This window comes from Manihot esculenta, chromosome 12, assembly GCF_001659605.2.
Source record: "Manihot esculenta cultivar AM560-2 chromosome 12, M.esculenta_v8, whole genome shotgun sequence".
In the NCBI taxonomy this organism is placed as follows: Eukaryota; Viridiplantae; Streptophyta; class Magnoliopsida; order Malpighiales; family Euphorbiaceae; genus Manihot; species Manihot esculenta.
Genome location: NC_035172.2, coordinates 35,917,688 through 35,933,412, shown reverse-complemented (window position 1 = coordinate 35,933,412; position 15,725 = coordinate 35,917,688). Strand labels below are relative to the sequence as shown.

General features: G+C 31.7%; 3 protein-coding genes across 4 annotated transcripts; all 3 read right to left on the bottom strand.

Moving 5' to 3' along the window:
• Window positions 1–1,263: 1,263 nt before the first annotated feature.
• Window positions 1,264–4,404, bottom strand: LOC122721379 (G-type lectin S-receptor-like serine/threonine-protein kinase LECRK2). Of its 2 annotated transcripts, XM_043949008.1 has the most exons (3): window positions 2,956–4,404; window positions 1,773–2,724; window positions 1,264–1,400 (listed from the first exon to the last, which is right to left on the bottom strand). In XM_043949008.1, the coding sequence occupies exons 1-3, from the start codon at window positions 4,188–4,190 to the stop codon at window positions 1,395–1,397; spliced, it is 2,193 nt and encodes a 730-aa protein (XP_043804943.1). In that variant the 5' UTR covers window positions 4,191–4,404; the 3' UTR covers window positions 1,264–1,394. The 2 variants fall into 2 exon arrangements, with proteins under 2 accessions (XP_043804943.1, XP_043804942.1); XM_043949007.1 differs by having other exon boundaries at window positions 1,773–4,401.
• A 768-nt stretch (window positions 4,405–5,172) lies between these two features.
• LOC110627668 (G-type lectin S-receptor-like serine/threonine-protein kinase LECRK1) lies at window positions 5,173–8,168 on the bottom strand. The gene has a single exon (XM_021774011.2). It carries the CDS (start codon window positions 7,630–7,632, stop codon window positions 5,290–5,292), a length of 2,343 nt encoding a protein of 780 aa, XP_021629703.2. The 5' UTR covers window positions 7,633–8,168; the 3' UTR covers window positions 5,173–5,289.
• A 434-nt stretch (window positions 8,169–8,602) lies between these two features.
• On the bottom strand, window positions 8,603–15,285 carry LOC110627879 (small RNA degrading nuclease 3). Its single transcript, XM_043949009.1, has 12 exons — window positions 15,156–15,285; window positions 14,874–15,056; window positions 14,664–14,753; window positions 14,214–14,282; window positions 13,062–13,202; window positions 12,839–12,955; window positions 12,686–12,755; window positions 12,480–12,571; window positions 12,033–12,167; window positions 11,839–11,946; window positions 9,411–9,515; window positions 8,603–9,273 (listed from the first exon to the last, which is right to left on the bottom strand). The coding sequence occupies exons 1-12, from the start codon at window positions 15,261–15,263 to the stop codon at window positions 8,896–8,898; spliced, it is 1,596 nt and encodes a 531-aa protein (XP_043804944.1). The 5' UTR covers window positions 15,264–15,285; the 3' UTR covers window positions 8,603–8,895.
• Window positions 15,286–15,725: the final 440 nt, after the last annotated feature.

Genomic DNA, 15,725 nt, shown 5'->3' with positions numbered 1-15,725 from the left:
TAATTTTTTAATTATTTTATATTTTTATTGCAGTTAATATTTTTTATAATAATTTTAATTGATTATATATATTTATTCTATGAAGTATTTGTAATTAAATTATATTAATTATAATTTTATAAAATTATTAAATAAATAAACAATAATACTGTGAGATAATAAAAAATTTTATATGGTTTTTTATTATAAAATTATTGCTATATAGTAAAAAGTGATTTTTTTTAATTGTATAAAATTTTTTATATGATATTTTTAATTGTATAAATATTTTTTATACATTGCTTACTCAATTTTTATAAATATATTTTAAATATTTTATTTATTATTAAAATAAAAAAATATAATAAAATTTTTATTGTAATATTAATAATATAATATATTAAAAAATTGTAGGACATCAAAAAAGCATATATAATAGTGACAATAAATACAATAAAAATTATATTTATTATATTAAAGAATAGTAGAAAATTAAAAGGTTATATATTAATAATGATTAAAAAATAATAAATCATATTTATTATATATATTAATTATTATTTTATATATAAATAAAATTAAAAACATATAAAAAAATTATAAATATATTTATCCACATATCATAAATATTTAAAATTAATAGTGTAATTTAGCAATCTCCCACTGACTTTTTTTTTTAATGGGAATTGGAAACTCAAACAAGAATTTGAGACTTCTTAAATTTATTCAGATACACTTACCATCAGACTAAGTCTGTCAGTGCTCCCACTAACCTATTTTAAAATTTAATATTATAGGTATAGATATAGATATTCATAGCGTTTAAATTTTATTTAATAATTAATAAACATAAAATCAAACCTCATTGGTTAATTCATCGCCAACCTACATTAGATACTTTCTTTTTCATAGATTTTGTACATCTTATTTTTCTATTAACTTTTTAATTATATTCAATTTAAATATTAAATTTTATTAAATATTAAGATTTATTAACTTTTTGCACCATGCTTTTGCAGGGTATATCATGATTAATTTTTGATATACTTTTTATTAATTTTTTAAAATTATATATTATTATTAATTTTAAATTAATCAAATTTAATTATCTATTATTACATTAAATTTGTGAATATAATTTAATTTCTTTATAAAGTATTAAATATAATTTGATATATATAAGGATAATTATAAAGTTAATCTTATTTTAAGATATAATTATTTAATTTAATCTATGAATTACAAAAACTATAATTGATAAATTTTATCATAATTTATTATTACATTTAAATAAAAAATTAATTATATTAAAATATTAAATAATAGTATATTTATATATTTTTTTTGTTTTTTCTTTTATAAACACTTTGCTACTATATTATTATTGCATCAGTAAACATGGCTAAAGAGTTGAATTACATTTTTATATTATTGTTGTATAATATTATTTTATAAAATAATATTTTTTTATAAATTTATTCTGCTTATTAAAAAAAAATAGAACATTTTTAAAAAAATTTAAATTTAAAATTGTAATAAGCATAAATTTATGCACCATTAAATTTAATTATAATAAAAAATTTACTTCTCGTTTCACTTTTTTATATTGTATATATATATTTTTTTATTAATGTAATGTATATATAATTAAAATAATAAATATATAAATTTGATACAAGTATTTAATTTAAAAACTACCAAATTTATTTTTCATAATTGAATTTATAGTATCACATCCTAATCATTATTTCATAAAATATATACCAATTTTAGAGCAAAGAGTTGAATTCCATGGAGGGAGCAGTTGGACATGGAGGAACTGATACATCAGTGATCCCTTCTAACATCAAAACCACACTCTTCATTGAAGGACGAAGAGCTGGTTCATCCTGAATACACCACATTGCCACCATCACCATTTTCTCCAAGATCTTCTTGTCAGCTTCTTCCCCAATTACAAGCTTCTCCAACTCTCCTGCAACAAAACAATTGTAAACCCATGTGGACAAAACAATCTCTTCTGGTTTCAATGTGTTAAGCTCCATATTCTTTCTGCAGCAAACAATTTCCAAAAGCACAATTCCATAACTGTAGATGTCTGCCTTAACTGAAATTGGTGTATTCTTATGCCATTCTGGTGCTAAATACCCCCTTGTTCCTCTCACAACTGTGAAGGTTCTTGTTTGATCTGGCATCAGCAATTTTGCCAACCCAAAATCAGCAATCTTAGCAGTCCAGAATTCATCCATCAATATGTTCTGTGGTTTTATGTCGCAATGAATGATGGGAGTCTCACACTCTTCATGTAGATAATGGATCCCTTTTGCAACATCAATTGCAATTTTTATTCTCTGATTCCAACTCAGCCTCCCTGAAGAGTTGAACACTAGATTGGCAAGGGAGCCATTGCTCATATATTCATAAACAAGAAGTCTTTTTGAATCCACAGCGCAGTATCCCAACAATCGAACTAAGTTCTTGTGGTGAGTTCTTCCTATTGCTCGCATCTCTGCCTGGAACTCCCTTTCACCTTCTTCCACTAACTTCTCTAGCCTCTTCACTGCTACAAGCTTTTTCCGTTTGTATAAAGTCCCTTTGTACACTGCTCCAAATGAACCCTTTCCCAGCTCTTCTCTGAAACCATTTGTTGCTGCTTTAAGCTCGTCGTATGAAAACAATCGCAGTTTAAGCTCCTCAGTCAAGCCATCCTCCCCATGTTCCACTAGCCTTTTGTATCTTATGGATCTGATTTTGTATATGAATAAACAACAAACTATAAGGCTAATGCATGAAAATACGACAAGAACACAAGTCATAAGTATTTCAGCCAGTCGTCCTTTTTCGCTTCTAGTCACAATAATGGTTGGCTTTAAAGGGATAGAGTCAATTCCATTATTGCCTCCAATGCCTACCTTCAATAAAGCCGTGGACTTCACTTGATCTAGATCTCCTGATTGAATTTTTCTAATAACATACCTCAGTGGAAGTCGTTGTTTCTTGCAAGTGTTTTCAGAGAAAAGTGCTGCCCCGCAGTTGCAGTCTTCCAAACAAGAATTTCTGCATTCTTCTATAGACATGGATTGTTGAACATAAGGAATGTCTCCCCAGTTGATATTTTCCATGGTGGTGATGTTAAAATGGAGTGGATTTTGTTTCCCACCTTTACACGCTGCTTCTGTATAATTTCTAGTGCATCCAAGATTCCTGTGATTGGGGTCGATGAAATCAGAACCAGGAAGACAAAGACACACTGGCTGGTCGTCATTATATGTGCAATAACTATTGAACCCACAAAAGCTTTTCACTTCACAAGGACTTTTAAGTGCTTCCCACTCGGTTGTTGCTTTGAGTTCACCACTCTCGTCGTATCTATGAGAATACAGGCGTAAAACACCATCAATGTCTAGAGTTGCACGGTAAATTGTGCTGTTATCGTCGTTTGCCGATAATGAGTTACCATATAGTGTGCTGATGATTTTTGAACTGGTACCATTGACAATTAGCAGGCGGCCGGAGCTATTTAGATAAAGATGAAACTTGAACTCATGCCCTAAAGTGCCGGAACGCCAGTAAGCATCACCTGATGTGTCCCCAGTATTCAGTGGGTATAAAACAAGGTTCCCATCTTCCTGCATCTTGAGGTGAAACCGTCCGGTGTGGTGGCTGGTTTCTGATGAACTTACCAGTTGAGCCCCAGAAAAGAGAGTCTGACCTCCTAAAATGGTATCTGTAGGATACTTAAAACTCTCCCAAATGATCTCAGATTTCGCGTTGTAGAGGACCAAATTGCCAGAATCTTGTAGAGAAGCAAAAGAAGCAGCTTCTGTATTATTTGCAATAAGTTTCTCCCCTCCTTGGCCGATTTTGTAAAGAAGCTTACCCTCGTCTGTCAAGGAGATTGTTGAACTTGCTGATACAGGCGGATCATTGCGATTTGCAGTCCACACAACTGTTCTGTTGCTTTTCCCAACCAGCCATATTCCAACAGCAAAACCAGAGTCTTGCTGATAGAATCCAAATGCAAATCGACCAGAAGGAGAGAACCATGATGTGGGCTGAGAAGTAGGAAAGAGTGAAGAACCCAGATTTATCTTGCCAGGAATTTCCTGTTCGGCTCCTTCCACGGCACAAAGTACATAGAAGAATAGAAGAATGATAAACATGGAAGCCATAAGAACATAGGATTTGAGTTTTTGAAAAATGGGCAACATTTGCTGGAGTTGTTATTGTGATTCTTAGTATTTTCTGTCAGAATTTGGCCTTAGGTTTCCAAGCCTACAGATTGGTTCTTTCCGAGAAAATGTAAATTTTCTTTGCCGTGTGTATTGGTTGGAAACATATGGAGGAAATTTCTCCATTGACTTGATCACTACAGGGGTCTTCAAAAGGACAAACAAGTAGAAAAACTATCACTTGGATGCCGTTTGGTTCCTTCCAAGAAAATGTAAATTAATTTTCTTTGCGATGTATTGGTTGGAAAGGAATGGAGAAATTTCTTCATTAATTAATAATATCCGTAGAAAAAATAGAAAATATATTGTTAATAATGTTTATGTTCTTTTTACAACCCCACTGACCTATCGTTATTTTATTTATGTTTTATTTTATTTTTTTAAAATCACTATCAAATTTTAAATTTTTAAAAAATTTATTAATTTGTAATACTTCTTTAAACACCACTCAATTAAGTTATCTTTATATTTTATAAAATTTAAAATTATTTTATATTAATTAAACTGTATGCAGTGTTCCATATTTATATCATTATTAATCTCTAGCAATTTTTCGTCTGCATAATTTTAAATAATCATAATATTTATTATCTAAAATTGTTTTCATCAATGAAAAATAAACCACCAACATAATGAACTTAAAAATATATTTTATGACTAACATCAAATATTGTTTTAAAAAATATTTGAAATTAATTATATTACTAGAAAATAAATTATTTACATAGTAAAAAATTATTCAATAAAACTAATTAAGTTTTAACTAAATTTTCAAATAATTTATTTTGTCTAATTATAAAAATTATGGGTATTTTCATTATTTTAAATTTAAAAATGACTTTTTTATTATTAACGAGTGAACATATATTTTATAATTTTACTTATTTTTTCATAAAAAAATGAAAATATACAGTTTTCTTATAAAATATAAAATAGAAAATAGAGAATAAAAAACTATTTTCCATAAGTAAACACACCCTAATCATTTCATGTAAACTCAACTGCATATTAATTTTTAGAAAATTCATTAGTAAATCAGATCCACCGTAAACGATATTAAAGTAGATTTCATCTGTTCCTAGTCTAATTCCTCTCCGACCGGAAGAACCGGCACTTCCATTGTCCCTTCCAACATCAGGACCACATCCTTCATACAAGGACGCAAGTTGGGATCATCCTGAGTACACCACAGCCCCACTTTTACCATTCTTTCCAGTGTTCTAAAGTCCACATCTTCATCTTCCACAAGCTTATCCAATTCCCCCGCTACAAAGCAACTCTGTACCCAACCAGAAAGGATTATCTCATCTGGAGGCACATCGATTTTTATGTTGCTTCTGCAACAGATGATCTCCAGAAGCACAACCCCAAAACTGTAGATGTCTGCTTTTACTGATATCACTGTCTTCCTCTGCCATTCAGGTGCCAGATATCCTCCAATCTCACTAACCCCTTCGTCTGTGCTTGCTTGACTCGGTGGTAACAGCTTCGCTAACCCAAAATCAGATATCTTTGCAGTCCAAGAATCATCTATGAGTATGTTTTGTGGTTTTATATTGCAGTGGATGATTTGAACCTCACACTCTTCGTGTAAATAGAGAATGCCTCTAGCCACGTCCAGTGCAATCCTGAATCTTTCTCTCCAAACAGGACGAACCTCTGCCTTGAAGAGAACATCTGCAAGTGAACCATTGTTCATATACTCGTATACAAGAAGTTTCCTGCAGCTCTCCACGCAAAAACCAAGCAACTGAATCAAGTTCCTATGATGAGTTCTTCCGATGGCTGTCATTTCAGCTCGAAATTCTCTCTCCCCTTCTCCAACGACTCGCTCTAGTCTCTTTACAGCAATGTTTTTGCCCACTCCTTGTAGGGTTCCTCTGTAAACTGCTCCATAACTGCCCCTTCCTAACTCTTCCTGAAAACCATTTGTTGCTTTCTCCAACTCACTGTAGGAAAATGAACGCAGAGCAAACTCTTCTGATAATCCCAAGTTTCCATTTTCTGATATCTTTCTGTAACAATGAACTTGATTCCGATAAATGAAGAAACTAGAGACTGCAAAAGCAAAACAAACGCAAGTAATAGAACCTAAACTTATGGCAAGAACGACCATTAGGCTTTCCTTGACTTCTGTTACAATCTCTGGATCTCCATGACTTGCTGAACTCCCCACGATTACCTTGAAAAATGCTACTGTTGATTTGTTTCTGTTTCTTTTTCCATATCTGAGCGGAAGCTTGTATTTTTCGCAATTTTCACCTGCATATAAAACAGCCCCACAATTGCAATCCTCTTGGCAGGACCTGGTGCAGTCTTCTCTTGTCATTGGTACAACAGAGAAAGGAAAGTCACCCCACCATGTCTTATCCATAGCAGTAATATTGTAATAAATTTTGAGATCTTTCCTACAAACATCTTCTGTGCAGTTCAGAGTGCACCCCAAGAATTTCTCGCTCTGGTTTATCCAAACAAAACCAGGATAACAATAGCAGTCACCTTTAAAACCTGAGCTTGAGCAGTAGCTGTTGAAGTTGCAGAAACCTTTGACATCACATTGATCTTCCATTGCTACCCACTCTGTAGACATAGTTGAGGCAGTGCTATTCTCAAAATGGTGGGAATACAACCTAAAAATTCCATCAGCATCAATCGTTGCTCGATAAATTACAACTTCTTTCTCCGCAGGAGCAGAGCTGTTCACTGATTTGCTTATCGTGTAATTGGAAATCCCATCCTTCATGTACAACCGACCTTCATAATCAAGACTAAGCTGTACTGCAAAATTATTAGATAAAAGAACGTTCCAGTATGCATCATCTGAATCCCCAGAACTGTTTACTGGGTACGCAACAAGGTTACCGTCTGATTGGCATCTGAGAAAAAATCGTCCACTTGAATGATCAGATCGAGACACGCTGGAAACCAACCGATTGTGTGCATACAAATTCTGACCTCCTAATAAGGTGTCAGTTGGGAAATCGAAGCTTTGCCAGATAATGGAAGAATTGCTTCCATAAAGCACGAAATTACCAGAATCGAGCATCGAAGCTGCATGTATGGCGTCTGATACATCAGCAATGAGCCTTCCTGGACCCTGTTCATTTCTGATTAGCAGCCTTCCATCTTTTGTTAACTCCAGAGTAGAATTTGCGGAAACTGGCGAGTCATCTCTATTTGCAGTCCAGACAACAATATTTTCAGGTTGACTGACCAACCATATTCCAACAGCAAATCCATTGATTTGTTGGTAGAAGCCAAATTCGAAATGACCAGACGGTGAAGGCCATGAATTCGGGGGTTTGGTGGGAGAGAGTTTAGAACCCAAGCTTATGATATGGGATTGGTTCTGTTGGGCTACTGCTATCCCAACAAGAAGTGAAAATGAGAAAAACAAATGCACAGATGTTAACGAATCCATGGAAGAGCTAGAAAAAGGAAGAATTGGAGATAAAAAGGAGTGAGAAGGAATTTATAGGTGTACAGGTCAATAACATCCCTTTCAGCTATTAAATTAAACCGACGAAGACTGCAAGTTGCTTGACTTCAGCTGCTTGATTAGTAATTTTCGCAAGTATATTACACATTTATCATTCTTAAGTTTTTTTTTAAACCAAAAAAAAAAAAAAAAAGAAAAGAAGAAGGAGAAAAGCATTATTTTCCGCGAAAGTTAATAAAGGCCACGCAGTTGGTGGAGAAAAGTCATCGATCATCCAATTTTCACAAGCCATCGTTGATTGCAAGTCTCCGTGTGCTGTAATTCTACAAAATAGAGTTATCCATCACGGAACGGCATCGCATCACTTGTGCAGCAGTGTTGAATTTGATCATACAGGGGAAAAAAAAAGGGAAGAAAGAAGAAGAACCATTCATCAATTTTATATGAAAATTTTCATCTGTATATTAGTCTACGTCAAGTGAACATAACATGAATTTTTATTCATTTGAATTTTCAATCCCAGTAGAGTGTATTTGATATTATTGTTAAAGTTGCTATTTAAAAAAAATATTTTTGTACATTAGCTTAAGAGTATTAAAATTAATTTTTAAATATTTTTAACAATATTTAGAATATAACTTTTTTTTCCAAAAAGTGTCCTTTAATCCTATAATAATAATTTTAAAAAATTTAAGACATTCTTATAGTATGTGTTATTATAATTTAAATATAAATATATAATTACTAAATATAAAATTTGTGTAAATAGATCATTTTTTATTATAAAAGAAAGTGTGCATAGATAAAGATAATTTTTTTCAAGGAAATATTTTCAATTTTTTGACGATTGAGACGTTTGATCAACAAAAAAAAAAAAAAAAAAAAATTTCCCAATCAAACAAAAAAATGAAGTATTTTTAAGAAATTCACTGGAATGCCTGCGCAACTAATATCAACAGCTCAAAACTGAATGCTTTTGCTGCCATTAATTAATCTCAAATTGCTACATAAATCTCATCCAAATATATTACTACACAAACATTGCATAACAGAATACAAATTCTTGAGAATCTATCATACAACTAAGCAAACAAAATTGGAGAGTCCTTTTACCTCGGCAATCATGGCCGGATGACCAAAAGATTGGAGTCTCACGTTCTTCATAAACGTTTATGTGAACCAGTAACATCTTTGTCAGCAGGGAAGATCTCAGTCCAGGTATGAAAAATCACAGCAAAGTTTTTACTATCTCTTTTTCTTGTGTTTCATTTCTTCCAGGTCTTTCTTCAGCTTACTTATGATCTTATCCTGAGCAGAGATTTGAAAATCTTTTGCACTCAGATCTTTCTTTAGTCTTTCAATCTCTTTCAAGTGGTTATTGCACTGATCTAAATCCTTTTCTTTCAGTTCTTGCTTTAATCTTTCCATCTCTTTCAAATGATTGTCACAATCATCGGTCTTTAGTTTCTTGGGATCAACTAAATTTTCGCCTTGAAAAGCTCTTTTTTTAAGCAAACCTTGATGAAGAGAATGATCATGTGCCATTTTACGAACATGTATACTAGCTGTTGTTCCAGCGTTAAGTTTAAATGTTATCGTTTTCTGCTCCAGTCCATTTTTGTCCTGACATAACCAAAAAACAAAAAAAAAAAATTCCACTACACTGAAAAATATATATATTTATTTGCATGACAACAACTGCAACAAGCAGTATGGAAGTTTTCAAAATATGTAGAGACTAACTAGCAAATAGCAAGTACCTTTTCTAACCTCCCATTCAAGTTTTCAAAAGCCTGATGTGCCTCTTGAGGATCCTTAAAAATGGCAAGTGCAGAATATTGCACTCCTTGAGCTTTCTTAGGTGGCTGCCAAAAAAAATAATCACCATCTTAGTGGACATGCAAATGAAAAAATTCAAAGCATGAATACAGTAGCAAGGCAGTTTATACAGTTGGAATCAGATAATATGGAAGTTTTTAACCATATGGCCTGAGTCAGTCCATTCCAAACTGGATATATAGGAATAATCCATGGATTCAGAAATTATTTCTTGCAGGCAGCATTAATTAATATCATGGAGACCCTCTTTTACGCAGCATCACAATAAGGATACAATTCAATAACACATTAGGTTGTTTGCTTACACACGGCTCTCATCAACAAATAATAAATATATATTTCATAAACCATTGATTAGAGGTATGCATGGTTCCTAGAAGACGTGAACTAAATCGGAGAACCGATGTACCAAATGCAAACTGAAAAGAACCTTTATTATAAGAATTGAACCAAATTGAATTTATGTTTACTGTTTTCAGTTCTAATTCTCCAGCAAGAACTGAACTGGAACCAAACTTAAAAGAACTGATTTTATTCGTATAATTTTAGATATATTTTATAATTTCAATAAAAATATATCTGAATTGTATATAGATAGATAACATAATTTATCTTTAACCGTGAGTATATAATTTAATATCATCTTTTATTTTTCTATAAATGTATTAAATTACCTCAAAGTCCTCAATTATATGATTGAATCATATATTAATTATATAATATACTTTTAAATGTTAATTATATGGGGTATTAGACAAAAAAATTCAAACGTTTACAGTAATTCACATTTATATCCAACACAACCTTTTCAATTTGCTATAATTATAGACAGGAGGACCAAATTGAATTCGTATAAGTTAGTAGTAAATTACAATATAATCCCTAAAGTTCTATTTGAATAATAAAATAGTCTTTAAATACACATTTTTATTATAATAATATTATTTTTTATTAATCTCACTCCCTATTCCCACTTTTATATAATATCATAGATATTAATAACTTAAAATATGAAAAAAAAAAACTTTACAATTTAAAACATATAAAATTTCCTTTTATTTAGAATATTATTAATAAGAAGTAGAACTTTTAAAATATAAAAAATATACACATAATTTATAATATTGAATATAAACACTCAGTGAACTATTTTAATATATATTATTTATATGTGATGTTCTATATAATAGAAATTTAATTGTAATAAATATTTATTCAATATAATATATTTAATATCACATATAATAAAAATAAAATATATTTAATTTCAATATAAAATTTAAATTAAAGTATTATATATTTTATTAATAATATAAAACTTTAGAGACTATATTGTAATTTACCGTTAACTTCTACAAATTCAATTTAATCCTCTTATCTATAATTGTGGCAAATTAAAAAAGTTTGGTTTTATCATCCAAAATTTAAAAGATTAGACATAAATGTGAATTATCGTAAATGTTTGAATTTTTTTGTTCAATACCCCTAATTATATATATACATATTAATAGCTAAACTATATAATTAAGAAATAAATAGAAGATATATAATATTCTTACTAAGAATTATATGTAATGTATTTTTTATATTAGAATTAATATTATTTTTGCTATTGTTTTTATGTTAGAAATTTAAAATTGTTTACTATGTTGAGTGATGATCATAAGAATGTTGTAATTTTGTAAAACAATAATATTTGAACTGAAATTAGAACTGAAACATGAAAACAAACCAACTAAAAATCTTTAGAATCAAACTGGAAACAAAGTTCCAAGTTTGATTCCTAAAACTAAAAAATATATATATATAAAACTGATTGTTTGGTTCTGTTTCCGTTCTTAGATAGAACTATACTGGAAGTGAACACCCCTACATTGCTTATACTTAGCAAATTGCATAACCTGCCCAATAAGTAAACAAAAATATATCCATCGTGTAAAAAATGCTGAGGGATTAAAAAGTGGCCAAAGCCAGATTGACATTTCTCCATTTTCACATGTATCAAATTGATGAAATTTCAAATACTGGAATCATGAATAATTATTACTAACTAAGAAACCATATTCAGAACATTAGATGCATTCGGGTTGCAGGAGAAACAGACACAACATCAACAGCTCTACCAGCAATGACACTCTTAAAAATCCTGTGGAAAGCTTTTTACAAGGCAAAGAAAATTTTCAACCATATAGTTATAGCTATCTACGGGTCTAGTTTGCTCGCATAAAAATTTCATGCGAAGACAACATTATGAGTCTCATATACTCTAGCAAGGCAAATAATGTAAAACAGTCGCACATAAAATAGTCTTCTCAGGAAAGAATAAGAAAACAACTGGATTTACTCAACCTTGGGTTCAATAGTAACTTTCTTGGAAAAGACTCCATGTAATTCTTTACTAGGAATATCAATTGGTATGCCATGGAGAAGCAGCTTAGCCATTTCACTTTCTAACACCTATATTTTCCAAAAGAAATTGATTACAAGATGAGGATTACACCAATCAAAATTAGAGTTGCAGACAACTATCTATAGTGACTTACATCCTCTTGTTTCAATGGGATGTCATTATCAACTCCACGTTCAATCTTGGCAAGAACAAGTTTCATTGCAGCAGTGGCATCATTTATACAATTGTGTGGAGCACCTTTTTGGCGAAGCTCATATCCTAACACAGCCTGTCAGAAAAGAATTTTAAAGAATAAAACATGTACCCAAGACATGGAAACATTACTTATCAGTCAGATGAATACATCATAAACCATATCTTAAATTGATAACAGAAGAGCCTCAATTGTAACTACATAAAGAGAAAGAAAAAGGATTGTCAACAAGTTGTCAGGAGACTTTCTAAATAGCTTGGCATAAATTAATTTGACAGGCACAATGCAGTTTAGAACAACAACAGCAGATTCGCTCCAGAAATTGCAAACAAAACAAGAGACATTTATTAAAGCAAGTATACCAATTATTAATCTAATGCAGCTGACCTTACACAAGGTGTCTAAAGAAGGTGAGCGTCCATCCAAACCTCTGAAGATAAAAGAGGTGTCTACCACTCTTCTATGGTCTATCTTCAGGGCTACCACAATAAATTACAACACAAATTAAGGCATGACAAAAATGAAAAAAAGCTGACATACCAAGGTTATAGCCACATAAAACAAGTTTCATCAATAAGTACTGCTTGAATTACCCTGCAGGTCATTATGTAAACCGTGGCCCACTAAAATAGTTCCTTTCTGTAACAACTGCTTCATAGATTTCTACAAGAAAATGCACATAAACAGCTTCAGACAAAGAATACATATGATAACAAGAGAAAATCTGTGAAGTATTAATGGGATACTTGTATGTCTGCTAATGAACAAGATACTCCATCCAAATCTTCAGCAGCAACACCAGTAATCTCAGTTCTAAAGTCTGCAACTGGTTTGCAAGGGTTTACTTTTTCGTCTAGTTTGACCTGAGAAGCCAAAGAGATCTTTTATTTTTTTTTCCAAATAATCCATATTTTGTGAATTTACCATGTCTATAAGGCAAAAGACCGGTAAATTAAGATCTATTTATACCTGGAAATTATGATCCACAACACACACTCTGACCAATGCATCAGAACCATCTTCACAGAGAACCATCTCACAATCAACAGCAACAATTGTATTTGAACTGACCAACTTGGATTTTTTTGGGAGCTTTGTTACTACCCAGTCCTGCCAACATTTTCACAGGTTAGCAAGACAAGTCAAGTTGACCAATAAGTGCTACAGCCGCACGTTTAACAAGTAAAGCAAATTATTGATAACTTAATAGAAAAGTTGTAAAACAAAATAAGGAGAAATCTAACGTTTTATATAAATCAAATCCATGAAGGTACAGTCACCACAGATAACACCACATTATATCCACTTCACAGGTCTGGATTTAAAAGACCACAAATTTTTCTGAAGAGACAAATGGAAAACCTTAAAAACAAAAGTAATTATGCAATCATCAATAGCCAATGCAAATAGAGAGAGAAGCCTAAACATTCAAATGTCTTAACTTAGCATTTATTGAGTACTACTATCATAAGAAGCTAGATGCATGCATTAGCAAATGTATCATCACTGGCGAAGTAACCTTTCCATACAACACAATCAGGGACTAAAGAATTAGGTGTGCTAGATGTGCCACAAAAAAAAATAGCAACTAAGAAGCAAATTAAGCAGTCAAATAAAGATTCTAGATAGCTGCTTTCAGCAAGTATCAGTCCAGATGAAACCATTCGTTAAAAGGAACAAAATAGTCAAATAAACATGTTCAAGGGTGCTGCTCTATCAAAAAAGCCAAAATATGGATTAGTGCAAGAGAAATGTGATCAACTAAGAATGCAAAGTGAAAAATACAAAAGCAGGCCACAAGAAGATGCTAGATTCTGAAAATTTCTTGGAAAATCAATGAATGCTTTTATGATCATATGAAGAAAGAAGGAAGAGGGAGAGGCAGAGAGAACAAGAAAGGTTACAAAGCCAGCAGTAAATAAAGGAGGACCTGCTTACTTAGATAGCAGAAGCCTATACTATAAATGATAAAGGTCATTGCTATCATAAACACCTAGTGATTCACCTTGCATTAACTAGACGAAGAAGAAACCATTTCAATAAGGAAAAAGAGAATTATAAAAATTTATCATGTCAAAAGCACCCAAAAATACTTGAGAAGTGAAAGAGAGCATCACAAACCTTGTCATATGATGGGAATGCATACTTTGACAGGTAAAATGGGTGTTGAACAGTTAAACGGACCAGCCTCTGCACTACCACAAATGCAAATTAACCACGATTATATTAGGGTTAACATTTTAAGTACCATGAAAAACAAACTATATCAAAGAAAAATAGTAAAACAATAAAATGCAAACTCCAGCAAAATTATAATCTCACAAGACCACAGCATCAAATGAGCTAACAAGTGCATTTGATTATTAATTAGAGAAAATAAAGATAAAAAAAATAAAAATAAAAAACTGAACATTCCTCACGGGAATACATTAATTAATACTAGATTCAAATTGAACATGGTCATATCTAAACATTAGCAGCTCGCATTCTTAAAACTCACAGCACAACATCTACATAGTACAGAACAAGGAAATAAATTCCATAGTATATCAAAAATTTGCCCAAGCATACCTGTTCAGGAGATTCATTATCTGGGGATTCTTTTCTAATTTGCTCTAAGACCTCACGATTCGAATGCAACCGAAGAACATACTCCAAAAACTGAAAACACAAACAACTTTTTTCAAAAGAAATAAATTTCGGTTGATGTAATATTAATGGGCAACCAACTATAGGAAACTAGACCGCAAAAGAATGCATCTTTAAACCAATTTCTACCACCTTCAAATCGTCCTGCTCAGTAAAGGTCTGTAGAAAAGCAACCAGAGTCTCGCGTGACCTCTTCCCCGGGTCACTTAAGCTAGAGCCAAACTTCCTATCATAAACGTTTAGGAACTCCTTCCAGCTACCTTTAGTTCCCTGCCTTCCTTGCTTTTGAGCCAACTTCACAATTTCAACAAGGACCTGCTCACATTTATGAAATTCCATTTTTTTTTAGTGTGGGAACTTGGTTTCCATGGACAGACTATGAAATCGATAAAGAGAGATGGAGAAGGGAATCACCTTTTCCGGTGCGGCGGAGATTGCAGTGGCTAGTTTATTGTCCATTTTGGGGATGGTGGCGGAGAGAGAAAGGAGAGTGCGGCCGGTATCAGTTGAAAAACCCGGCATAAGGGTTTATGAGTTCGGTGTCTCCGTAACAGTTTATGAAAGGGCATTCTGGGTATTTTGAATTAGGGGTGATGTGGGCCACTTCATGGGCCTGTTTGGAAAAGGGCACCATAGACCGGTTTTGTGGGTCGGAATCAGCCCACTACTCGCTCTTCACGGGCCAACCAAAGCCTAAGAATAAAGTTAACGAAATATATTTTAATTAAAATAAAATTTTCTGTTTAGAAAATGACAAACAGAAGACATATAAAAATGACAAAATAAAATTTTATATTTTGGGAGAGTTAAATAATTTTTATTAATTTTATGTCAAATAAATATTTTTTATTATAAAAATGTCCATTGAGATTTTTTATAATAATTTAATTTTATGATTAATTAGATAAAATTATTTTGATAAATAATAATTTAAAAAAAAATTAAAGTCGAATTCAACGAGAGGTCCAGTTAATTAATGGGTTA

Bases quoted from the DNA above. Each gene is read 5' to 3' on its own strand.
- LOC122721379 (XM_043949007.1), bottom strand. From the start codon at position 4,190: ATGTTGCCCATTTTTCAAAAACTCAAATCCTATGTTCTTATGGCTTCC.
- LOC110627668 (XM_021774011.2), bottom strand. From the start codon at position 7,632: ATGGATTCGTTAACATCTGTGCATTTGTTTTTCTCATTTTCACTTCTT.
- LOC110627879 (XM_043949009.1), bottom strand. From the start codon at position 15,263: ATGCCGGGTTTTTCAACTGATACCGGCCGCACTCTCCTTTCTCTCTCC. The intron at 14,283-14,663 runs GTATGCTTGGGC...GTGGTAGTGCAG, and splicing joins ATAATGAATCTCCTGAACAG to AGGCTGGTCCGTTTAACTGT. The intron at 12,756-12,838 runs GTATCCCATTAA...ATTTTCTTGTAG, and splicing joins GTTCATTAGCAGACATACAA to AAATCTATGAAGCAGTTGTT.